This window comes from Thermomyces dupontii (genome assembly GCF_041956625.1).
Source record: "Thermomyces dupontii strain NRRL 2155 unplaced genomic scaffold VTN31scaffold_5, whole genome shotgun sequence".
In the NCBI taxonomy this organism is placed as follows: Eukaryota; Fungi; Ascomycota; class Eurotiomycetes; order Eurotiales; family Trichocomaceae; genus Thermomyces; species Thermomyces dupontii.
In genome coordinates, this window is record NW_027192311.1 from 1,437,514 (window position 1) to 1,461,638 (window position 24,125).

Genomic DNA, 24,125 nt, shown 5'->3' on the forward strand with positions numbered 1-24,125 from the left:
CTACTCGTACAGTTCCTCATCCTGCGACTTTCTTAGTAACCTCGGTACTAGGTACCTTAGGTAGTACTATGTTGCGCAGCTGCCGACCTGGATACTGAATGTTAATATTCTTTTCTAATGTGCCTAAACTTGCAGTGTCTGATTTTCTAGGTCACGGGAGGAAGACTCATCATTTGCGGTGCGATATTAACCACTGCAGGGACGGAGTAGGAGAGTACAAGTACTCGTTAAGTCCGACCTTCATAATGGCACTGAGTTCGTCACGTGATTAGCCGTCGGTCGCAAAGTCATCGAAATGGCAGCATGTTGTTCACTTGTGGACAGAGGTTGAGGACATACCGCGGCACAATTCGAGATTTGGGACTGTCAATTCAACCGATCAATTTGGCGCTTTGATTGCTCGGTCGATAACTTCATTGTCCAAGAAGGCAGCTGCATGTCCGCCCGGGTCAATGGCAACGTCTCCAGAGCCTGCAGCAGCGCCAACACCGGCTGCAAACGACGATCGAACGAAAGAGAAAGGAAATGGCGGGCCAGTTTCTGAACTTGATGTGGCAAAGCTGCATGCGCTTCCATCCGAACAGCAGGAATTGTATCTGCTGACCTACACCTCCGATCTAGTGCAATATGTCTCCGGTTTGTCGAAAGGAGACATCTTCACCGTGCAGGCCGATCTGAAGCGGGAGCTGTTCAAGGTGCTAAATCTGTCGTCGCCGGCAATCACTCGGGTCATCAGAACAAATTTGGGGAAATGCTTCAGCGCGATACTTGAGAAAGGGGACCGGATCCTGCTCTACGATACGGTTAACGAACTGTTAGCCATCGTTGGGGCCGGCAAAAGCACGGATCTCAAGACCAAGTTCGCGGCCGCGCATATACTTGGGGAGATATATGCGACTGCGGGCGAAAGCGCAGCTGGCCAGTCTACGGCCACAATCACGGCGTTACTGAAATTGCTCAAGGCGGGGAGCAATCATGCGGGACTCCGGGGATCAATTCTTACAGCAATCCGTAAGGTCGTTGCGGGAATATCACAGCCGATTGACGAGCCCACGGCCAGAGATATGTGGAAGCAAGCGCGGAATATGGCTGCCGGGGACAAGTCTGTCCTCGTCCAGATCAACGCGTGTCGGTGTTTGGAGCAGCTGCTAAAGGCCACGACGTATTTCGATAACGCGAATGACTTTGATCATTTGAAGTCCCTGGTCTGGAAGGTAATTGATAGTCCAGTGGTGTCTGTTCGGCATGCAGCAGCGTCGTGTCTAGCGAGAGCCTTGGTAAAGAGCTACTCCCCCCGCGCTGGTTCCGAGTCGGGAACGAAATCATCGAAGAAACAAAAGAGGCAATCCAAGAAGCCACCTCCAAAAGGCGCGGCACCCGATGAGGACGAGCACGAATCACCGGCTGAGTCGTCTCCAAGCAAAAAGGCCGAGTCTCGCTTAGTGTTTTCATTGCCAGATATTCTCGGACAATTGTCGGCGCAATACGTGCGTAGCTCGACAGGAAATAGAGCTAGGGCTGGCATCGCTATGTGTTACAAGTATATCATTCGAAATCTTGGTGAGCACGTTGTGGAAGAACGATATGACCACATCGCGGCGCATCTCCTTTTCCAGCTGCTTAACCATCCAACTGTGACGTACAATCGCTTCCGATTGCTTATGACCAGGAAATTCGTCAAATGTATTCTGGAAGACACCGTGGGTCGCGAGCTCCTTCGCGAGACTGGACAGTTGAATGCAGCCAACTGGCTCGTGAATAGCATTTTGAAGGACTACCCACAGGTCACCCCTGAACGACGCGAACCGAGCAAACATACCTTGACCAGCACGCTGAGTACGCTGGCTGCACTGATCTCCTCCTTGGGCTCTGCGGTATCATCAATAGCCGATGGATGCCGGGAGGCTCTGATCTCAGTCCTCCAGCATCCTAGCTACACTGTGCAGATTCATACTGCTCAATGCCTTCGGAACTTCGTGCTTGCCTGTCCAACCCAACTCATACCTTGCATCACTATCTGTTCCAACAGCCTCAACCGAGAAATTGGTCAACTTGCTACACCACGCTCGTCATCGCGGAGGTGTCTTGGCCTCGCCAATGGCCTGTCAGCGATGCTTGGTAGCGCCCGACTACAACCTCTATACGGCTCCGTCGATGTTTTTGCGCGAGTCTTGTCCCAGGCTACCGACCTTCTTAAGAACAGCGGGAGTTCTGAGCTTCGTGTAGCCAGCACCCAAATCCAAGTCGCGTGGATACTGATAGGAGGATTGATGCCCTTGGGGCCCAGTTTCGTCAAGATTCATTTATCCCAGTTGATGTTGCTGTGGAAAAATGCGCTACCAAAGCCTCTCGGTAAGGATAATATGGCCCAACGAAGCACGCTCGAAATCAGCTTCCTGGCCCATGTCCGAGATTGTGCCCTGGGATCGATGCTGTCATTCCTTGAGTTCAACAGCAAACTGGTGACGGTGGACGGCGCAAGACGAATCGCAGCAATGCTTCAAAACACCGTTGCTTTCTTGGATGCCACGCCGCCCCCAAAATCTACCGAAGACATCTCCCAACGCCTCTTTCCTTCCCTGCAATTGAACGATTACCTTGTGATGGTCCGTCGGCGCGTGCTGCAGTGCTTTTCTAAATTGATTAAGCTAGACCATGCTGGCCACGCCGAAATCATGTCCCAGTCGAGTCTCCTCAGTCTTGCTTTATCATCATTCGCCGATCCCGAAGTCGCTCATGGCAGCCCCATTGAGAGCTCGATTGCCGTGTCAAGCGGACAGTTTGAGAGTCTATGGGAACTGTGGGACAACCATGGATTCGAGATAACAGGGCTGGCCCGCGAGTATGTCAACGAGACACTCACTAGCAAGCGGCATAAAGAAAACACTGGTGGCTCTCCTGCCCATGGGTCGCTAGACCGGGAAATTGATGATGTTGTATGTGATCTCATGTCAGTGTATCGTTTGAAGCAGACAACTAATGTGTCTCAGCTGAATTTCCCCGTTCTTCATGCTCCCGAACATGATTCGGTTCTATTGTACGGTGTAAAGGATCCGTCCAATCCATCTGCCGACCCTCCCGTTACCGAGGTTGTCAATGCCGCCATCGACCTGTTCTCCATTGCGTTTCCATTACAGGCTCCCAAGGTGCAGGAGAGCAGCGTTGAGCAAATAGCCACGTTCCTGTCCTCCCAAATGTTGCAAAGAAATCCTGGCAGGAAGGCTGCCCTGACGGTCAATGTCGCAGTGGCGCTTTTGCATTCGCTCCAAGCGGCTACCAGAGAGACCAGTTCTCTGCCTGGTCATATCGATCCTTCTGCGGGAAAAATCATACAAGAACTTCTTCAGGTAAGCCCATTCAGTCTGAAAGTCGAAAGAGGACGCCGCACTAAACATGTACCGAGAACTTCATCACCGACCCCGACGCTATTGTTCGGACCATTGGCTTTGAGGCTCTTGGCCGGCTATGTAACAGCGCCGGCAATACTTTCACCAACAGCCAGATCAATTGGATTGTCGACACAATCGTCGAGAATCGTGACCCGAGCACCCGCGCCGGGTGTGCTGCCGCACTGGGATGCATTCATTCTCAGGTCGGCGGGATGGCTGCGGGCTATCACTTGAAAACCATCGTTGGAGTTCTCATATCTCTGTGCAGCGACCCACATCCAGTTGTCCACTTTTGGGCCCTTGATGGTCTTGAAAGAGTGGCCAGTTCTGCCGGGTTAACTTTCTCCGCTTATGCTTCGAGCACGTTGGGGAAATTGGCTCAGCTCTATATTGCCGATACTCATAATGAAGAAGCCGCCGCCCTTGCGACCTCAAATATCGAGATTTTATTCCCGACACCCCTCCTGATCGGTCGTTGTGTGGACTCGTTGATCAATGTCCTGGGCCCTGACCTTCAGGACATCGCGAAGACTCGCAATTTAATCCTGACTTTGGTCCGCCAATTCCAGATGGAGGAGAGCGCGGATATGATCATACAGAGCTCCCGGTGTCTAGACCACCTTTTCCTATACGCTCCCGCCCACGTCGACTTTTCTGGGTATGTCAAACGGCTAGAAACGGAGTTACGATCGAGGAATCCCCCGATGCCGGCAGCGGCCATTCGCGGGATCAGCAATCTGATGAAGCGAGACGCGGAGCTGGTAGTTCAGACGGCGTCGTCCACGTTCGAGGACGAGATTTGGCTGGCGCTGGATGACGACCCGGAGAATCAACCGCTGAAGAGCATGATCCGCAATTGGCTGCAGCAAACAGCCCTGACTCATACCGAACTCTGGGTTCAACGCTGTCATCGGGTCCTCACGAAAACGCGGACAAAGGTCGAAAATTTGGCGCCCAAGAAACCAGTCCGTGCGAGCACACTCACTGAGATGCCTGATGATGAAGTCTCCGGCTTTGCGTCCGCCGCAGCAGGAGTTGAGCAAGAAGAAGGTGACGCTGGTCCTGCTGCCGGGCAGGAACTGCTCAAATGGCAGACGCGAAACTTTGTCATCAAGTGTCTCAGTGAGCTGCTTTCGATTGTGAACGAGAAGATCTCGCCAGATCAGACCATCCCTGCTGAGGTTGCCTTGCAGCAGAAAATTGGCGACATTGTCCGGATGGCCTTCTCGGCGTCCACCGCGAATGTTGTTCAGCTGCGAGTGTGGGGATTGAAGATCCTGGATCAGGTGCTTAATGTGCGTGTGCGACTTGTAATTAATGATAGCCTGAAGGAAAACCAATGCTAACGTGACGGCAGATGTTTGGCAAGACTCCTGATCCGGATTTCTCAGAAGCCTCCTTGCTTGAGCAGTATCAGGCTCAGATAGCGTCGGCTTTGACGCCGGCTTTCGCAGCAGACTCGTCGCCAGACCTTGCCTCAGAAGCCATCAACGTCTGCGCCACATTCGTGGCAGCCGGGATAGTAACGAACGTGGACCGGATGGGTCGGATATTTAAACTGTTGGTCGTCGGACTGGAGAATTTTGCCAGTAAGTGCCTATCTGTTTGGCGAGTTGAGCCGCAGATTGTTGCTGACGCAGGGTAGAAAACCCGAATACAACCGAGATTGGTGACCTCCGGGGCCTCAATTCGAACGCTCGAGTCATGGTCAAAATGGCACTCTTCTCGGCGTGGGCGCGGTTGCAGATGGCTAGCCTGGAACAGGAGTATCTTGTCTCGGTGGTGCAACCATACACGGCCATGCTTACACCACTTTGGCTATCCTCGCTGCAAGAGTTTGCTCGGCTGCGTTTTGAGCCGGACATCTCGGGCAGCCTTGGGACGCCACAGTCGGATGACCTGGACGAGGTGTACGCAGCGTTGAATCGGGAGACGTTGCTCAGCGTAAGTTCGGACGTCCTCTCACACGTTTGTCCGTTGGAGTTTACTGACGGGCGATAGTACTACCAGGATTCCTGGCTCCACCTGGTGCACGCTATTGCCAGCCTGGTTGAGAAGGACAGTGACTTTGTATTTGATGCTCTGGATAACAAGGCTAGGCCGCAAGACGATAAAACCGGCGAGAATGCCGAAACAAATGGGCAAACAACACGCATCAAAGGCGACGGCATCAACTATCGTGATGAGCCCGTAGCGTTCTTCTTCGTGCTGTTTGGGCTTGCCTTCGAGGCCTTGGTGGACCAGTCGAGTCCTCCGGCCCAGCGACTGGAGATCCTCCAAGCGCTGAAAAAAATTCTCCGGCCGGCCGTATCGGGCAATGCGATCTACCAAGATGCCGTCTTCTCGGAAACTATGGATACGCTTGATCGGCTGGTTTTAACTGAGGGACACGGCATGCAGACAGTGATCGTGGAAACCGCGAGGAACCTTGCGCTAGACCACCCGGCAGCTAAGACAGGCCAGGACCGGAGCGAGAACCTATCCGATGATATTGAGCAGCTGTTTGAACTCACCAGGAACATCATCCTGGTTCTGGCGGGCCTGTTGCCCAATCTGGGTGATTCGGGCACTAGGACTTATCCCAACATCAACTCAGAGGAGACCTTAACTCTAATCCGGCTGGCGCTGTCGTCGCTGGTTGACGTGGCGTCCGTCTTCCCAGCCATCATCCGACACGACCTACACGCATGCATCCTGCACATCTTCAGTACCATCTTAGCCACGGGTATATGTCAGGCGGAGGTAGTACCACAAGCACTGCCACTATTCCGGCGTTTCATGCAGGGCATGGTGGCCAGCAGCGGCAACAGCGACGTCTTCTCCCCATCCGAGGAAACAGTATCGCGGCAGATTCGCGGGTGCCTAACGCGGTTCTTAACGACACTTACCATTGCTCAACGGCGGGAGTCGGAGACATCGCTTCCCTGTGCCAAGAACACACTTCTCGCTCTGACTGTCGTGCTCACCACCGGCAGCCATACAATCCCAGCCAACGACCCGCTCATTCCCCGCGTTCTTAATGAGTTCCTCGACTGCCTGCAGGACGTTGGGCTGGCCCACGTGGCCGCAGGCTGTATTCGCTCGATCCTCCTGTCCCCCTCTCCGCGCTGCGCCACCGACAATGTCATCGCCCGACATCTCCTCCCTAGGTTGATGGCGTTTCTAACGGAGCTCCCCAGCAACCCCAGCGAACCCCCACCAATGGATCCGGAGGGCTGCCGCGCGAACGTTGCCCAAACGCTCGTCCTATTCGTCGGACACACCCCCGCAGTTCCGAAATCAAAGCTCCCGACCACTATGCCCATGGTGCTATCCGCGTTGCTCGCCCGCGCTGCGCGTGCTGGCAGGGGCGTCTATCCTGAGACAGCGGCGCGGTTGCTCGACCTGGCCAAGCTCGATCCTGTGCTGTTCCGCGGGCTGATGGCGACTCAGATGAGTGCCGAGCAGAAAGCGCTCGTGGAGGACATTTTCAAGAGCACGGATAAGGGGGACGCTCCGGGGACGAAACAGGCTGCCACGGCGGCGGAAGAGAAGGCAGCGCCGAGTATTGCGCTGCGCTTGGACTTTTAAGTCTACACTAGCATTTGTACATACAGGAGTGTTTAGTTAATCTAGTCGATATGATGTTTTCTTATGAAGATGTGTACTCGCACCAAGCTATGTCGCATTTAGTATTGATATAAGCTGTGACGAGTTGACGAACTTTTGTCGCAGATGCATATCTCGAATTTACCCATAGATAACTTGTTCATTCATTGAACCTATATATTTCTCAGTGTCAAAGTACGTAGGACTTTGAATATGGTCGTAAATTTCTAGTATATTAATGCTGTCATATCTCGTCTACCGTTGGATTGTTGATTATCTGATGAATCGCAGTCACTCTTTGAGTACCTTTCTGACTCTGTTGTTTGTCATTCCTTTGTCTCTTGCATTTCGTTTGTCGGATGATGTACATAAATTGAGGTCACTCCCACGCACATGGATGGGTAAGCAGACTCAGTGAGAATTGACGTAGCCTTACCGTCGGCATCCAACTTCTCTGAAATTTTGACATGCTACATAACCTGCCATAATTCAACATGGATACTCGGCTCGCCGGTGATTTACGACGCCGCAACGGGTAGAGTAACCATGCACTGTAGTCGACCTCCGCCGGACAACAACCGAGAGGATACCGAGAGGATACTCCTCAGGATCCGGTGAAGAAATAACGCCGATGTTGGCCTGGAGCTGGCATTGATCACGGGAAACTTATCTTCTTACGGTCCTTTGGGGACCGTGAAGTCCTTGGCCTGAAGAGTGACCGGGGCTCAGCTCTGGTGGTTTTTTTTTTTCTTTTTTTTCTCCTACTTTCGTCCCAGAGCTCCACGAATTCGGCCCGACAGCCGCCATGGGTTTGCGAAATGTTAGGCAGACTGTCGGTACGGCTTCAAATCCAACACCCGCAGAAGGGGGAACGACGTTTACTTCCCCATCCAAACCGCTCTCGCCCAATGAGAGCGAGGCGTATCAAGTTGGACGAGACATCATGACGACGTGATCTGGCATGCGGCCCATTCATCGTCTGAAGTTAACTATGGGATAAGATTCAACTACAAGTTACGTGGGCGACTTTTCATTGGGGCTGGAAGGATTCTCAATAAGCTGATTCGGTCCATAACCCTAACTGTCCAAGGGATCCGGAACGCAGATTCACGCGGATGCACTCAGATTGCGAAACTGGAGATTCCTCCTCGATTTTCTGTAGCAGTGTGCTTTTGCCACAACTCATGAAATCGAAACTTGCTTACAGCAGGAAACTTTGAGATAGCAAGTGAGGAGTACTGGCAAGAGAAGATAAGCCGACCTTTCTCGTGTTGCCATTCGGGTGCGACACATGATCAATACACTTCGTCACTGCGGGGTTCATTTTGATGAATCATATCGGATCAAATCAAACGTACGAACTCCCCGCAAGTCGTGTGATCTCAGCCGCATTTCTTACTGAAGAAGCTGAGAGTTTGTACTCTCCTTTGAATAATGATAGCTTATCCATAATGGATTCCTTCGAAAAGGCATCTCATTTCGACTCGAGAAGATGTATGATATTGTCGGTTCTCTGCCTCTGGAGCTCCTGATTCATGTCGTGGAATTTCTAGATCTGGAAGACGTCGTGAGGAATCAGGGGGTATGTACCAATCACTCTTCGATGTTCGCAAGTTGAGCACATTACCCTGACAAGGCCTAGGTCTCCAAGCGATGGCGCACGGTTTTCTCGTGCGATCCAATTATTACGAGATTCAGGCCTGATTTGCGCGAAGCGCTTGCGTTCTTGGGCCTGGATGAGGAGGGTATCACCACAGATGTAGCGATCGCTGACGCGATGAGCTTTTTCCGATGGCGACATGGCTTGCAGCATGCTCGACCGATTAAGAAGATCTTCCTCCCCTGGCCAGAGTCCTCATTCTGTATGCCCAAAGCCGTCCGGTGCCATTCCCGCCGGCTGTGCTACTACATTGAGAAGCGCAAGGAAGTTGAGATGCTGAATCTTGAGACTGGAGAGAGATCAATCTGGGCCGCCAGCGGAGCCGAATCACTCCGTCACCTCAGCCTGTCTAATCGCTATCTTGTCCTGGTCTGGGGAGAAACGTAAGTATGGAGAATATGACAGTATTCTTCTTTGTGTTGTCCGGCATCGTCTAACATCTCATCTATGGATTAGTAAACGTTTCGATTATTTCACAGCCTGGGATACACTCACAAAGAAGAGGATCGTTCAACGGCTTCCTGCTTCATATGCTGTGCCCACAATTATTGAGGACAAGGTGGTCATCGCTCCCATGCCGCAGAATGAGCCTTATCCCGTTTACGTCTGGGACCTGACTTCGAATCATGTGCAAGAGATTGGCCGCTTTTCCAATTTCAGAATGTGCCATGTAGACGCTGCTGAGAGCGTACTGGTGGCATTCGAGATCAACTGGGAGAAACAGCCACCCGAAGTGGAGCAAACAAAGTGGGCGACAATGACGGGACAGCGGCTCGAGAAGAGAAACTTCGACTTACCGATGCCGGAAGATCGCCCTAAATACCGACCACATTTCGACCGTGACACCTGGAGCACTTACGGCCACAAGACTGTGGCCCAACTCTTCTTCGGGACAGACAGGTACGCCGCGATCCACCTTGAATACGACTATTCCGACGACAGGCTCAACGTCCGCTGGATTCACTGCGCCGAGTCAACTGACGTGTCTATGGATCGCTCTGCCTTTCTGACACGGCACTTGGTCTACCGCTCCACGATGACCAGACAGGTTGCCATCTGTAACGCTACCACCGGCGCTGTGACCTTGCACTCTTGCCCATTGCGGCTGGCCACCGACGGATTCATGGTCCGCACATGGTGGGAAGCGCTCCAACATCGTACTAGGAATCAGCTCTTCCATGTTTGCGGAGATCGTGAGGTCGTTGGCTTGGCGAATGACGCCGGCGTTGAGCTCTGGCTCTTTAATCCGAATTTCGTCCCCAACCTTGACCCGGATGGGGATCATTCAACAACGGGGAGTGGGCTAGCTCTTGAGTGGAAAATCAACGAACAATCGTCAAGAACACAGCCCACGCTCATTCTCTGCCTGTTCGCAGTCTGACGATTGGCATTTTGATAGACGAAGGCGTTGATGTAGGGATGAGTCTCCAAGACTTTTGAAGATTAAGAACGCCACCTACAGTGTGGTGAGGTCATCACTTGGGAAGCGCCGAACAAGCCGCTACTTAGTACTACTGTCAACAGAAGATTCCATCTTCCTGAGGAAAGTTAGTAATGATTTCCCGGTTTCGGTACCCGGTTTGCGCAGCTCCCACTTGCATCAACCATACACCGTGTCAGGTGATGAATTCGAGAATCCAACGATGCGTACTCTGTTAGTATGATGATGACTATTTTTTCTTTCGTGCCAGAAAGACAACTTGATTGTAGATAAGATTGAGCAAAGCGACGAGACTTCTGCGTCTGCTGCTGGGCTAACCAATCAAAGGTTTGGTAGTAGTTACGAGAAACTGTCGTATTGATGCGTCTGTAGCCCTAACCCTAAAGCCCTAACTAACCCTGAAACTGAAAAGCGCCCAGCAGTACATAATAGTACTGTGTGTAGGTGTAAGAAATTGGTCGTATTCACATATTCACTGCTTCCAGAGACTCGATTGGCTTTTATCGTTGCGAGACCTTGATATTGTGGCGAGACACTGCAAGAAAACGGACAGATTTCTCGTTCTCGTACTGGAATGGCGTCCCAGGTCCGTATGATCTGCAGCTCTGCAGCAGCCTCGTAAGACCAGGGGGCATGGGTAGCCTAGCCTTTTCATAAACTAATTCGTGCAAATGGACTTGATGCGGACTATTTGTCAGTCTTCAAGCAAGTATTACTCCTAGCGAGGGCTTTCTTCAGAGCTGAGAATCGAATTCTTTGATCCCGTGTGATGAATCCTTTTGAGGCTGCATCTCAAAGTGTGGGAAATTAAGTGGAAAACGACTGCTTAAGAGTAAAACATTCCATCTGCTGATGCCGACTGATCGTTCCATCAACCCGATCTTTGTCCAGTTTGCGACACCAGTCGAACCTACAGCCAGAAGACTGGGTCTCAGCTCTGGTTCGGGACCAACAGTTAGGCCACGATACATCCCAAGTACGACCATGCCATCGACGAGGTCAGCGCCCGGTCGCTTCAACGTGCTGAGCCAATCTGTTTCAAATCCTGGTCTACTGCTGCATCCGGAAAGCTGGCCACGTTGTCACCTGCCACACCACCGGCGACACGACAGCGTTGCACCGGCTGGCCGTGCGAACGGGGCCATTAACCTCGACAAAATCGGGCAGCGTTCCAACAGTTGCCGGAAATCGGTATTCGTGGAACCGCAAGGTTTTGGTATAACGAATGGAACTGGAGTTGAGCTCTGGTTCTTCAATCCGAACTTTGTCTCGATCTCATCCCAGATGTATTCCGCGGCGGAGGGAAGTAGATAGTTTGTATTTGGTAGCATGATAACATTGGAAGTTATCAACCGCGGACTCTCATCTCGTGCGCTCTTTCACTTGGGGCATGACAAACGGCTGGTATGTAGGCCTAGTAGATCAAGTAGCGCAGAATGCAGGAAGACACGCTTGAGAGTCATCAGTTCGAACGGTAAAGGTAACTACTACTCCATGGCACAGCTTCAGAGCTCGTCCTTTGCACTACCGGCGCGTTCATCCTGACGCTCGTTCTTTTCTTGTCGAGACCGCGACTTCTCGCACGTATTCGCGTACTCCCGCATATACCGTGGCAGTAGATCCTCCCACACCCTTGGCGACAGTAGATACTCGACGCGAGACTCGCCAGTATTAGTATGACTCCCGCCACAGATCTCCTTCGACACCAGTCGCAGAATACTCAGAATATTCTTCATCGCCACCTTCACTGCCTGCGTCCGCACGCAGCGATTCCACTGTGATAATTGAACATCACCCATACACAGGTGCTGATTGTCTGCGAGGAGAATATCATCGGTGCACTCGCGCTTTGTCACGTCGACAATGGACTGTACGATCCGAATGAAGTTGTCTTTGAAATTTGGCGATATGTCCATTTCGTCGGCGAGGATATCCACGAGGGGCAGAAATGCGTGATCGTGTGCCCAGGCGTCCCATGTTGCGAGGCGCGGCTCGCATCCCGCGGAGCAGATTTCGTGGGTCAATTGTGAGCGGATGAGATTGTTCCACCGCGCGCTGAGGTTGGAGAGCAGCTCCCGGGCGCAGGATTTAGCTGCCACGGGGGCCATGACCAGGCAAATGGAGAGAAGTGTGCGGGGGAGCATGGTTGGAGGGAGTGGTGAGAAGAAATCTACGGAGTACTCTACGGGGTAATACAGATTTGGATCCCGCGTTTGGATGCCAATGCCAAGAAAGCATAGCTTCGAGATGACTTCAGGGGTATCATGATTAAAGTCTAACACCGAATGGGTTCTGAGTCACCCCAGAGATTCGTTCACTATTGCTCCAGACAGCGATGCCTCCGTCTGCACCGCGACGTCTTCCTGCGCTCGCGTCGAGGCGATGGCCGCGGCCTCTTTTTCTTTGTTCGCAGCTTCTTTCCTCTGGCGAACCGAGTAGAACTTCAAGAACAGGATGATCATGACTGTACTCGTCAGCGCAATTGCAGAATCGTCGTAGGAGACCCTAGCTTACCGGCACACGTGGCCACGGCCATCGCCGCGCGACGCGTCAGGAACCATCGCAACCCTTCGACTTCGCTCTTCCCGTCGCTGTTGAGTGACACCGTGATCTTGTAGTTGAGCTCCTGGATAGCCGTGTCGATGCTTCGCTGCAGCTCCCGCGTCGTCATCTTGTGGTCGTTGAACATCTCCTTGATGTCGTCCCGCAGATTCGCCAAATCCTGGTTCATGCGCTGGTTAACCATGTCGAACTCGTGCTGCAACTGTGTTCGCGACGCGCGCTGCCGTTGGATCTCCGCATTGCGCGCCGTCCGCAGCGATTGCTGGAGCTCCGAACATGCTGCCTTGAACAGATATTGCTCATTCTGGATGTCGGACTTTGAGGTCAAGCTCTGTTCCGCTAGTTCCAGCTTATCTTGGAGGATTGCCCGCACGGCTTTCATGACTGTAACGGCCTGTGCTTCGCTAAACCCGCCCTTCTCAAGATCCTTGACCAGGCTGTATGTATCAAAGTGGTGGACATAGGGCGCTGGTTGAAGATGCCGACTCTCGCCAACTCTCACGGGAGGCAGCGCAGACTCTGGCGATTGAATGTTCATGACGGACTCTAGGGGGTTGTCCGTGTCCGCCGAGGCCTGTTGCTCGGCCTTCGCCGCTTCCGGCTGATCCTCACTGTCTGCCCGCGCTTCCTGTTTCGCATATCCTGTCGGAGTCTCCTCTCCATTCTTCACCTCCTGCGTCTCCTTCACATCCTTTTCCTTCCCTGCTCGATTGGGACTGACATCGTTCGTCCAACGACTGCCGGGAAGATTCGTCGCGACGTCTCTGGGCAGCTCGGGGGGTATTCGCGGCTCGTTAGCGGGGCCATAGCGTCGTGGAATAGTGTCTTGCTCGCATCGGCGGGACGAGTGGAATGCAGAGGATGGTTTGCTCGGAAGCCTTAGCGAGCGAGGCGACGGCTCGCACGACCGCACCGACCGGAGCAGGCTTTGATAGAGAAACGGCAGTCTGGGAGCAGCCATGGAGCAGTTCAGCGTCGAGAATAGTTGTAACATTGACGGTGTCTCCCTCCTGTAGGCTTTGCGGCCGGCGATGAGATCATCCCTGAATCTTGTCCGCGGGAAACCGGACTCCCCAGCGGGCGCGTCTATGAGTCCGAATCCTGCATGATCGGAACGTGGTGCTCACTGTATTGTTGCGACCGGGTCTCACATACAGTACAACCTCGTTCTGATGGTGCCCGTTAGCATTTGCTTTTGAGCTCTTGTCAGTGATCGTTACGTACCTAAGAGTACTCGTACTATCCATGTATTGCCTGAGGCATCATGCATATGCTGCCTCAGGCATCAACTGCGCTCCTGGCTCAGTCGGTGTTCAGAAAATGCGCCACTCCTGCAGCAAAACCTCATTCGACGAAGAACAAGAACACCAGCAGTCACACCGATCTAATTTTCTTGCGATAATGTGGTAGACGTGTGCCGGCAGCTTAGTTCCCCTGGATTTCAGAATACCCAGTTCCTCCCGTCTTCGAACTTCCTACACAACACGCTCGCCATGTCAGAACCACCAACCAAACGAGCCCGCAGAGCAGATAGCTCGTGGGACAGGACCAATTCACGCTCGCGGTATTCTCGCTCGCCAGACCCAGAGCCGGATCGCGACCGATGGGCACGTCGCGACGGCGGCAAGCCGGACGGACCTGGTTCTCGCTACCGATCGCGGTCACGGGACCGCAACGATCGAAGGCGCGACAGAAGTAGATCCTGGGATAGTAGGCGAGACCGGGAGCGGGATGCACGCGGTGTGCGGGATCGAGATCGGAGTAGCAGTCGGGATCGATATGGTAGTAGGCGAGGTAGGGACTGAGCATTTCGTCCGTGTTGCTTCTCGTGCTTACTGTCATGGTCAGGGCCAGGCCGATCCGATCGACGGGATCGTTCGCGCTCGCCGGCTCGTAATGGGGTTCGCTTCCGCTCGCGATCGCCCGCTCGAAGCTCCAGATACGATTCCCGAGATCGTTCACGGGACGGGGAGCGATCGCGGCCCGACGACCGTCTACCGAACGGGAAAAAGGCCCAAGTACGAGACGAGGAAGAAGATCAGGATGTTGTTATGGGCGACCTGAGTGACTTGGATAGCCTGGCTGACAACCCCGAGCAAATCGACGAGCTCATGCGAAAAGCTGTCGGGTTTACGCGGTTCCGGAGTACCAAGAATACCAAGGTTCCTGGGAACAACATCTACGGAGTGCGCAAGGAGAAGAAGACTCAGTACCGACAGTACATGAATCGTCCGGGTGGTTTCAACCGGCCGCTGAGTCCGCCGAGATAGCGGCGTGAGCAAGATTTCGGCCATGACATCGGGATGGAGCATTCTGGCGTTAGTTTCTGGGTGTTAGGGCAACTGTACTGTAATTTCTCTTGCAACCTGTTATTATTGCGACTTGAGTCTTGTCTCGGGACTTCGTATCCATAGTGTTCAGGCCTTGTCGTTGGCTCCACTGACGTAATTTATCGGACCTTCGAGAATCATGGAATCTTCAACCTCCAAACTGGCTTCACTGGTGTCGCACTCACTCAAAGCAATTGCTCGCAGCACTATGGCCGCTGAGCGAGAAATTGTCGTCATCGGTTCGTCTCGACCCGTAGGCCCGCACCGTGAAGAGCATGTCGGCTAACGGCCCGACGACCACTAGGCGGGGGCATCATCGGCTGTTGCTCCGCATACTATCTCACCCGGCACCCTTCATACGATCCGTCCCGTCATAAGATCACAATCCTCGAGGCCACGGAGATTGCAGGCGGCGCGTCTGGAAAAGCCGGCGGTCTCATTGCGCTGTGGGCATACCCAAGCAATATCGTCCCGCTGAGCTACAAACTGCATGCTGAATTGGCAAAGGAACATAATGGCGAGCAGCGATGGGGTTACCGCCAAGTAAACTGCGGTCAGCTCGTCGCAAAAGGCCGTGTGATCAGTGAGAAGCAGAAAGAGAGCGGGAGTGACGCATCGTCTATCTCCCTGCAGAAGCGGGATGCCGCCGCCGTGGGCAAGCTACGGGCCGCTGGGATCCCGAGTGATCTCGATTGGGTCGTGCCCGATGGTCTGCGCGCTTACGAGAGTATGAGCGGGCCGGGTGAAACGGCCCAGGTGCATCCGTACCTGTTCACCACGTCCATTGCCAAACTGGCTGAGGAGAAAGGTGCAAAGATCGTGCTGGGGAAGGCTACAGACATCGGTCAAGGGCCAGATGGGGTTAAGTCAGTGACCTACATCGACAAGGCGACGGGCGAATCGAACACGATCCCGGCAACTGACGTCGTCGTGGCTGCGGGACCATGGACACGCTCAGTACTGCCCCAGATCTCGATCTCTGCCACTCGTGCGCACAGCGTCGTGATCCGACCAACGCGGCCTGTGTCCGCATACACACTCTTTACCAACATCGAGCTTCCTGGGGGCAAAGCAATCGTCTCACCGGAAATCTATGCTCGGCCGGACAATACGGTCTACGCCTGCGGAGAAGGCGATCGCATTGTGCCGCTCCCTTCTAGTACGGAGGGGGTGCAGGTGGACCAGTCACGGTGTCAAGACATCATCGACGCCGTCGGCAGCATCTCCGACGAGCTGAGACTGGGAGAGGTCATCACTCGTCAGGCGTGCTATCTGCCCAATGTTGATGCAAGGGGCGGAGGTCCTCTGATCGGCTTCACGGGCGTCAAGGGGCTGTATCTGGCAGCCGGGCATACCTGCTGGGGAATCCAAAATGCACCGGGCACGGGGAAGCTGATCAGCGAGTTTGTGTTTGAAGGAGCGGCAAAGAGCGCGAAGATACCAACGTTAGATCCGCAGCGGTATCTATGATGAGATGCGCGGTGTTGTAGTACTTCGGAGCAGCCAGGATTGAGCCGTTGACAAACGTTCAAGTCCGTCGTATGGTAACCGGGTTACCCACGTCTTAGTATAACGATAAAATAACTAGAATGTCAAATGGTATAACTATGATAGTTGATCACCTAGATAACTTGCGTAACAGCATCGAAGACGATACGTGGACATTGGAGTCTTGGACCATCCCAACGACGGGCACAACAAGGCGACTGAGGACCTAATAGACCCAATGCAGTAACATAGGACTGCCAACTCTAGAAATCATGGGTTGGCAACTCAGTCTCTCGTTTTTGCTGGCTTGGATTCTGCTAGCCCTGGACACGGTCGACGCGAAACACTACGATGATGGCGCGGACGACGTTTCCAGGTTGGTCAACAAGGTCGCCAAAGCGAACAATGAGTCGCTACTCTGGGGTCCCTACAAGTCTAATCTGTACTTCGGGGTCCAACCGCGCATTCCGAAGAGCATCGCGGCGGGCCTGATGTGGTCCCGGGCCGATGATTACGAGGCATTGCAGAAAAGTAAGCTCGTCCCGAGCAGGGAGCAACGAATTGAGGAAGAAATTGCTGACTTCAGGGACAAGACTTCCGTCACACTTGCGAGCAGAGTGACGAAATGGCCGGATATGGCTGGGACGAATATGATGCGCGCACAGGCGGGCGAGAGACCATTCACGACGCCAATAACCAGTTGGATATCACGATCGATTTTGTCAAGATCCCCGGGGGAAAGCATGGTGGGAGCTGGGCGGCGCGCGTCAAGGGTACTCCGCGTGAGGATGCGCCCGAGGACCTGTCCACGACAGTGGTCTTCTACGCTACCCTAGAAGGACCCGGTCGCTTGGAGGTGAATGACTGGGAGGCTGAACGTAGCAAGGCCGGGAGTGAGGGCAATATCAGGCTGTCGGGCGTAACCCCGGAGCTGGGAAGATTCATGATTGACGTCACGGCTGGTCCGGACAATGACCACCCTGAGTGCAGCCATCCCAGCTGTGAAACCAAACCGTTGGATAAAACGTTTGTGGCGAGCATGGAAATCCCGTCGGAAGCTTTATGGCAATCTAAGAGTAAGAATATTCAATCTCTCTTCTCGATGATCAAGATCCAAGCTGACCGTCGATCAGTCATGTTGTTTGCGACCATGAGGCAGTCTTTTCAAGAGGCATTGCAGGAATACGGCGAGCAGAACTTGCCGCCACCAGAACGGCTCTTTACTGTTCCGCATATTCCCGGCAAAGGGAATATGCATTTTGTGCAAAGAGTGTTCCGTGGCGCGTTTGAGTTTGACATTCTCTTCTCCTCGAAGTCGGCCCCGGTGCCGGTTACCTGTAAGCCCCTGTCCATGTTGACGGCAATGGGCGATGCTAACTGGAGCAGCCGAGACATTGACAAAGCGCATTCAAAGCAATGCGAAGTCTTTTTCGAAGAACTTTGACAAAGCCTTCTCTCGCAAGTCGCCATTCAATACAGCAGAGTATACAGAATTCTCCAAGAACATGTTCTCCAACCTTGTAGGCGGCATCGGGTACTTTTACGGCAGCGGCATCGTAGATCGTTCCGCGGCGCCCGAGAACGACGAGCTCGACGAGGGCTTCTGGGAAGAGGCCGCCGAAGCGAGGGAGAGGGCCAAGCCTGAAGAGGAGCAGCCCCATGAGCTGTTTACCTGTGTTCCGTCACGATCTTTTTTCCCGCGGGGTTTTCTCTGGGATGAAGGGTTCCATTTAATTCCTATTCTCGACTACGATGTTGAGCTTGCGTAGGTCTGACGCTAGGAGCGCTCGCAAACGGTGTCGCTGACTGTCAGACAGACTCGACATCCTGAAGAGCTGGTTTAGCTCGATGGATGAAGACGGCTGGATCGCACGAGAGCAGATCCTCGGGCTTGAGGCCCGCAACAAGGTCCCTCCAGAATTCCGAGTGCAGTATCCACACTACGCCAACCCCCCAACGTTGTTCATGGTCCTGGAATTATTCCTCGACAAGCTGAAGGCCAGCAAACCCGGTAAGAACGATGGGGATTTGAACGGTGCCGACCGCCTCCGATCAATCGACCTCGAAAACCGCGACCTTGCTCTCGCACACCTGCGCTCTCTCTACCCCCTCCTCAAGCGGCAGTATTTCTGGTTCAGAAGGACACAATGGGGCGACGTCAAGTCTTACGACCGAGAAGCCTACTCAACCAAAGAGGCCTACCGTTGGCGGGGGCGGACCGTGATGCACATCTTGACCTCTGGCTTTGACGACTACCCACGGGCGCAACCGCCGCACCCGGGTGAACTGCACGTCGACCTGATCAGCTGGGTGGGAATGATGACACGAGCTCTGCGCCGGGTGGCTTCGGTGCTGGGCAAGTCGGACGACGCTGAGGAGTTTGCGGGCTATGAGGATGCTATCAAGCGCAATATCGTTGACCTGCACTGGAATGACGCTGCACAGACGTTCTGCGACGCGACCATCGATGAGTACGAAGAGAGCGTGCATGTCTGCCACAAGGGCTATGTCTCTTTGATGCCCTTCCTAGCGGGGATGCTGGCTCCGGATAGTCCCCAGCTGAAGCCCGTGTTAGACTTGATTGGCGACTCAGCCGAGCTGTGGTCGGATTACGGCATTCGGAGTTTGAGCAAGAAAGATCCAAACTATGGCAAGGATGAGAACTATTGGCGCAGTCCGATCTGGATCAACATTAATTACATGATTCTGAAGAGCCTCTTTGTAAGTCAACCATCGATGGCTGTTTCCGAAGAAATAAAAACTATCGATCTAACCTTGTGATGACAAAGGACGTTGGGACAACCCCCGGTCCACACCAATCCCAGGCCCGGCAATTGTATTCATCCCTCCGGAAGAACGTGGTCAACAACGTCTTCCGCGAGTGGAAGCGCACCGGATACGCGTGGGAACAGTATAATCCCGACACGGGCAACGGGCAGCGCACTCAACATTTCACGGGTTGGACCAGTCTGGTCGTCAAGATCATGGCGATGGACGATCTGCCTGCTGCCGCGGGGCACGATGAACTGTAGATTCGCGCCGGACATGTAACATTAGATCATAGATGCACAACGAGGCCATAACCGAATCAGACCTCGTAACAAGCTGTATGGATTTGCGAATCACTATCCTTGTATTATTATCTGAGACGGCTCCGATCTCGGTCATAGCCACGGTCCCGTCGTCGAGATGGAGTTGGAGATCTAGACCTTGACCTCGATCTCGACCGACCGCCATGATGATGTTGGCGATGTTTGTGATTCCTGTGTCGGCAGTCTGAATGATACCAGTCGTCACCGGACTCCGAATCTCCTCGCCGTCCTCTTCTCCGCTCACTGCCCGGCGAGTAACGATCCCGCCTGCGGTCTCGGCTTCGGTCCCTGCTGCGAGGTCTGCTACGATCTCTGCGTTCGGAACGATGTCGGTGGGAACGATGGTGGTGATCGCGGTGATGCCGGGAGCGCTTACGACGCTCTCGGTCTCTCTCTTCTTCTTCCTTCGACCCGGCTCTCTGCTCGACTATTCGACTTCCTCTTCCTTCCCCTAATGCCGTATTATTCGCATTACTCTCGCCAGTCCCACTAGCCTCTTGCTTGTTTGATGTTCCCACTGCAGGCACCGGTAACCCCAACGCTCGCGCCATGGCCTCCTGCTCCGCCTCCTTGATGCGTTTCAACTCCTCCTCGCGTTGTCGAGCTTCATCCTCGGCGGCAGTGTCGTCCTTGGCTTTCGCGTACCACTGTAGATCCCGACCTTTTGCCCATCGGCCCACGGGAGCCATCAGCGAGTGGCCGAGATAGTTTTCCCGATGGGCGGACTCCTTGACGTCCTCCCATTTGAAGGAGTCGCGACCACCACTGCACGGGATCCAGTTAGTAAGATCTCATTGAATCCATGGCAAATAGATGAGTGCTTACCGACTGCCTTCTTTGCGAACAGTTGCTACGAGATCCATGGCGACGGGAATGGTGTTTGTCCTGTTGATTGGTGATGGTTCGAGATCGATCCAACTCGAACTCCTGGTCTTATCTTATCTCAGACTTTAGGCTTATCTTATCGTCTTTGCGCCTGAGGCATCAACGCCCACCAATGAACTGATGTCAGTGAATGAAGTCACTCGATCGTTCGACCTTTGTAGTGTACCTGGTCAAGGCTTGCCCATGGTTTCAGTATTGGGCAGTATTGCCATCAAAATGTGATCGTTCGCTTTTCCGCTCTTGACGTCTTGACAAAACCGACGTAGTCGCTGTACAGTGTACTACCGGGCACTTCATCGGTGATGCATTACAATCCAAGATGGCGGGGACAGAACAGCTGCGTCTCAAGCCGCTGAACGTTGAGAAGGGTAGTTTTAGAGTAAGTCCTTCAAGTCGTCTGCAAGATTCTGCGTCATTAACGCCGTCGACAGTTCCCTTCGTACGATCCCCAACTCCGTACAGTCTTGACGCAATCTACTCATATGGGAACAGGAGAGAGGGAGTTGTTCCTCCACCGGCGGCCGCATGGCGCAACAACCTGGTATGACTGCATCCACGTACTAATCTGTATTGAACCTGGTCTGAACTATGGTAGGCGGCCTTGTCCCAGCGACGCAACCTCCTCTTCATGGCACACAACCAACAAATTTATATCTGGGAGCCGACCGGTCCCTGGCAGACCCTCGGGAGAACTCCGTCGTTGATCCTTACTCCGGTGATGAAAGATCCCAATGCGAGGGGCTACATATCTCCGGTTGTAATGCGCCATGCCATCAACCACATAATTGTCGACGAACTGGGACGAGATGAGGTTCTGCTGCTGGCGACAGATTCGGGCAACGTCTGCGGGTATCACGTAGAGACTTTCTATCTGCTGATCGAGCGCGCAAAGTCGATGGGCGAGACGCTGCCCGTACAGGAGCCGCGCATTGAGCCGTTTCTCAGTGAATGTGTCGGTGCCAGTGCATGGGGTCTTGCAGTGCACAAGCAGGCGCGGCTGGTTGCAGTCAGCTGCAACGCGCACACCATCACTGTATTCGCATTTGCCTTGGCGGACTCGGAAGGCCAAGATGGGGGATCGGACGACGCAGAGACCGCGGGGTGCGGTTCCCCTGACTGCACTCTCAAACAAAATTGGGTGACGATCAAAACGCCGACAGAGCTCCGTAATTTCCGTGACCGCGGCTTCCTTCACCGTCGGTCGCACAACTTTCGGTTGATCTATCAAGGCCATCGTGACAACATCCCGAGCGTGTCGTTCTTCAATCACGATCTGGTCCCTCGCGGCGATTGGATGGTGAGTGTCGATATCGCGAACAGGGTGATTTTCTGGAACATTTGGAAAAGTCTCCATCCTTGGACGGATATAGACCTGCGAGCGATGGGGTATCATGATCGACGGTTCGACGTAGGGTGAGTTGGAGTGGGCAGGAGCTCTGAGAAGCGTTCTGCAAGCTAACAAGCCCGCAGTGAGCGTGGCTGGAGTGTTATCGCGCTTGATCCACGCTCGTTTCGATTGCGCCGGACAGTATCGGAAGCTGTCGGCTCAAGAAATTACCGGAAGTTCGCCGACGACGACGAATTTCCTGCGATCAGGGACGTCACTTCCAGCTCCACTGTACCGGACTCAAGTAACAATTATACATATTTTCCGCCACATGAGAGGGACAATCCAGATGAGGTGCTTGATGAATACTCTTTCCCGGACATATTTCAGGAAGTGTGCGCAATCGACTCTATCGGAACATTCGACAGCTCGCGTGGTAGGAAACGGAGCTTGGACGAAAGAGTGTCTGATGATTCGGGGGATGAACAGCGTGAACAACTAACCGGGGGGGAAACGTCTGATACATCTTCGACATCCCAAGGATTTCCGGGAGATTCTCCGAGGCGAGAAAGTGCTACGAGTGAGAGTGATGGTGATGGCGGTGATGGTGATGGTGGTTCCGGACGGCCCCTGGGAGATGGCCACGACCAAGTAATGGACGACATCAGGCAATACATCATGAGTATCATCGAAGAAAATGAGCCAAGCTCTGATTCAGAAGACAGTATCGGCTTCGTGATCGATACATTGGATGAAATCCTGGGTTTGCCAGAACCAGAGAGCGAGGAAGAATCTCACCACGGCAGCGATGCGGATACAGTCACCTCGGATGAAGATGAGGACCTACAAGTAGACGAGCTGGAGACAAGGAAGGTGGACGGCTGGATCTTCCCTGTACTTCAATTCTCAGAGGTGAACATTCGCATGATCCCGGGACCACTGGGTGGGCGACCGACAATGATTTCTGGACCGCATCGTCAGCATTTCTCTCAAATGCCGGAGATGATGCAGGTGCTTCAGTACTACGCCCGTCTTAACATGGTGAAATACCTCTCGGAAGACGGGTTGGTTGTGGCGGCCACGCAAATAGGTCGCGTCGCGATCATCTCACTGGCCGAAGCGCACCGGAAGGGGCATGCGTTCCGAATCAACTGGATTGTGCCACTACAAAGCCAGGAGAAATACGGTGATCGCCCGTTGGTGCCCTTGCTTGGGATGGCCGTGAGCCCCGTACAAGGGCAGGAGCGGCTAGAGGATGACGCAGTTTACCCATCAGCGCGGTCAGAAAATGATGTGTCGTTTCATTACCGCTTAGTCGACAAGGAGGACGGCCCCAGCAAAGAAGACGATGGCGACGGCAACACAGACTCGGCCCTGTCGCTGGTCGACAGCCATGACTGTGCCAATCAACAGCACAGACCGCGCGAGGGGTGGAAGGGGTGGCAATCATCACGGCGTTACCGGCTGCTGTTGGTCTATGGGGATCACACGGTTCTGAGCTATGAGTTCTGGTACGAGTGGCGGGATTCCGATGACATGATCCTCTAGCAGAGGGCTTAATCAATGTACTGGGGTTCGATGTACATATGGTACTTTCTAGTTTGTTAACCAGATACCTCAGGCTTTCAGTCTCAGCCCACAAAAAGCACCTACGGACGTTGGATTCCTGGATCAATGGATGTCTGACCATGGTTCGCGCTGGAATATTCCTGATATAAGCCAGCGTAAGCAAAGCCGGTGACGCCAACTAAGCCACACAGTTATGCTGAAGGTCTGAGAACAGTGAGAGGCGTTATGTGTGCTCAGGCCTCCACGCCTCTAAGATTCGATTCAGTTCAGGTAGGACTAGCGCGGAGGGCCTGAGGCACTGAGGCTAAGCTCTGGGTCTTACACCCGCGGTTTGCACAGTCTTCTGTTAGACTATTTCTTTTCCTGTTCTCTCTTGTCGTATAGCTGCCTAGGGCGGATGCGACGACTATTTATCTCGCCACCTAGATTGAGCTGCTGGCAGTTTGAAGCCTCATACTCAACCAGATACCTAGCTGAGGTGGCTCTGGACACCGATTTATGCCCTTTCTGAACTTTGTGATCAAGGGCATAGGCCCGGCAGCCATAGACACCTACGTAGGTGGCCTAGGTTGGGCTTGACTGATACAGCGCTGGATTTCCCTTTGGTTCGCATCCAATCCCAGACCACTTCCCAAGGGGTACGCCATCCCAAATCAAGGCTAGGCGTCCGGTCAAGCAAGTATGCAGCTGCTGTCTAGACTTCCAGGAAGAGGTTTTCAGGCAATCGTGCATCAACCATCAGGGAACGTCGGGTCTCACTCAGTGTCCTACCGGCCCGCTCAACCGCCCCATTC

The 24,125-nt window shown here is 53.6% G+C and overlaps 10 protein-coding genes across 10 annotated transcripts; 7 read left to right on the forward strand and 3 right to left on the reverse strand.

Moving 5' to 3' along the window:
- Positions 1-452: 452 nt before the first annotated feature.
- VTN31DRAFT_5804 (uncharacterized protein) lies at positions 453-6,959 on the forward strand (the record flags this gene model as incomplete). Its single annotated transcript, XM_069406344.1, has 6 exons — positions 453-2,936; positions 2,991-3,347; positions 3,404-4,684; positions 4,747-4,978; positions 5,035-5,333; positions 5,391-6,959. 6 exons carry the CDS (start codon positions 453-455, stop codon positions 6,957-6,959), a joined length of 6,222 nt encoding a protein of 2,073 aa, XP_069259961.1.
- A 1,510-nt stretch (positions 6,960-8,469) lies between these two features.
- VTN31DRAFT_5805 (uncharacterized protein) lies at positions 8,470-10,018 on the forward strand (the record flags this gene model as incomplete). Its single annotated transcript, XM_069406345.1, has 3 exons — positions 8,470-8,559; positions 8,620-9,020; positions 9,094-10,018. The coding sequence occupies 3 exons, from the start codon at positions 8,470-8,472 to the stop codon at positions 10,016-10,018; spliced, it is 1,416 nt and encodes a 471-aa protein (XP_069259962.1).
- A 912-nt stretch (positions 10,019-10,930) lies between these two features.
- VTN31DRAFT_5806 (uncharacterized protein) lies at positions 10,931-11,392 on the forward strand (the record flags this gene model as incomplete). The annotated part of the gene is made up of 1 exon (XM_069406346.1): positions 10,931-11,392. One exon carries the CDS (start codon positions 10,931-10,933, stop codon positions 11,390-11,392), a length of 462 nt encoding a protein of 153 aa, XP_069259963.1.
- A 191-nt stretch (positions 11,393-11,583) lies between these two features.
- On the reverse strand, positions 11,584-12,222 carry VTN31DRAFT_5807 (uncharacterized protein; the record flags this gene model as incomplete). Its single annotated transcript, XM_069406347.1, has 1 exon — positions 11,584-12,222. The coding sequence occupies one exon, from the start codon at positions 12,220-12,222 to the stop codon at positions 11,584-11,586; it is 639 nt and encodes a 212-aa protein (XP_069259964.1).
- A 153-nt stretch (positions 12,223-12,375) lies between these two features.
- On the reverse strand, positions 12,376-13,634 carry VTN31DRAFT_5808 (uncharacterized protein; the record flags this gene model as incomplete). The annotated part of the gene is made up of 2 exons (XM_069406348.1): positions 12,376-12,542; positions 12,593-13,634. The coding sequence occupies 2 exons, from the start codon at positions 13,632-13,634 to the stop codon at positions 12,376-12,378; spliced, it is 1,209 nt and encodes a 402-aa protein (XP_069259965.1).
- Positions 13,635-14,133: 499 nt separating this feature from the next.
- On the forward strand, positions 14,134-14,910 carry VTN31DRAFT_5809 (uncharacterized protein; the record flags this gene model as incomplete). Its single annotated transcript, XM_069406349.1, has 2 exons — positions 14,134-14,434; positions 14,489-14,910. The coding sequence occupies 2 exons, from the start codon at positions 14,134-14,136 to the stop codon at positions 14,908-14,910; spliced, it is 723 nt and encodes a 240-aa protein (XP_069259966.1).
- A 199-nt stretch (positions 14,911-15,109) lies between these two features.
- On the forward strand, positions 15,110-16,440 carry VTN31DRAFT_5810 (uncharacterized protein; the record flags this gene model as incomplete). Its single annotated transcript, XM_069406351.1, has 2 exons — positions 15,110-15,209; positions 15,275-16,440. The coding sequence occupies 2 exons, from the start codon at positions 15,110-15,112 to the stop codon at positions 16,438-16,440; spliced, it is 1,266 nt and encodes a 421-aa protein (XP_069259967.1).
- Positions 16,441-16,730: 290 nt separating this feature from the next.
- On the forward strand, positions 16,731-19,490 carry VTN31DRAFT_5811 (uncharacterized protein; the record flags this gene model as incomplete). The annotated part of the gene is made up of 6 exons (XM_069406352.1): positions 16,731-16,989; positions 17,052-17,534; positions 17,592-17,795; positions 17,845-18,223; positions 18,276-19,179; positions 19,248-19,490. 6 exons carry the CDS (start codon positions 16,731-16,733, stop codon positions 19,488-19,490), a joined length of 2,472 nt encoding a protein of 823 aa, XP_069259968.1.
- A 107-nt stretch (positions 19,491-19,597) lies between these two features.
- Positions 19,598-20,413, reverse strand: VTN31DRAFT_5812 (uncharacterized protein; the record flags this gene model as incomplete). The annotated part of the gene is made up of 2 exons (XM_069406353.1): positions 19,598-20,315; positions 20,376-20,413. The coding sequence occupies 2 exons, from the start codon at positions 20,411-20,413 to the stop codon at positions 19,598-19,600; spliced, it is 756 nt and encodes a 251-aa protein (XP_069259969.1).
- A 341-nt stretch (positions 20,414-20,754) lies between these two features.
- On the forward strand, positions 20,755-23,310 carry VTN31DRAFT_5813 (uncharacterized protein; the record flags this gene model as incomplete). The annotated part of the gene is made up of 5 exons (XM_069406354.1): positions 20,755-20,814; positions 20,867-20,874; positions 20,928-20,976; positions 21,031-21,848; positions 21,906-23,310. The coding sequence occupies 5 exons, from the start codon at positions 20,755-20,757 to the stop codon at positions 23,308-23,310; spliced, it is 2,340 nt and encodes a 779-aa protein (XP_069259970.1).
- Positions 23,311-24,125: the final 815 nt, after the last annotated feature.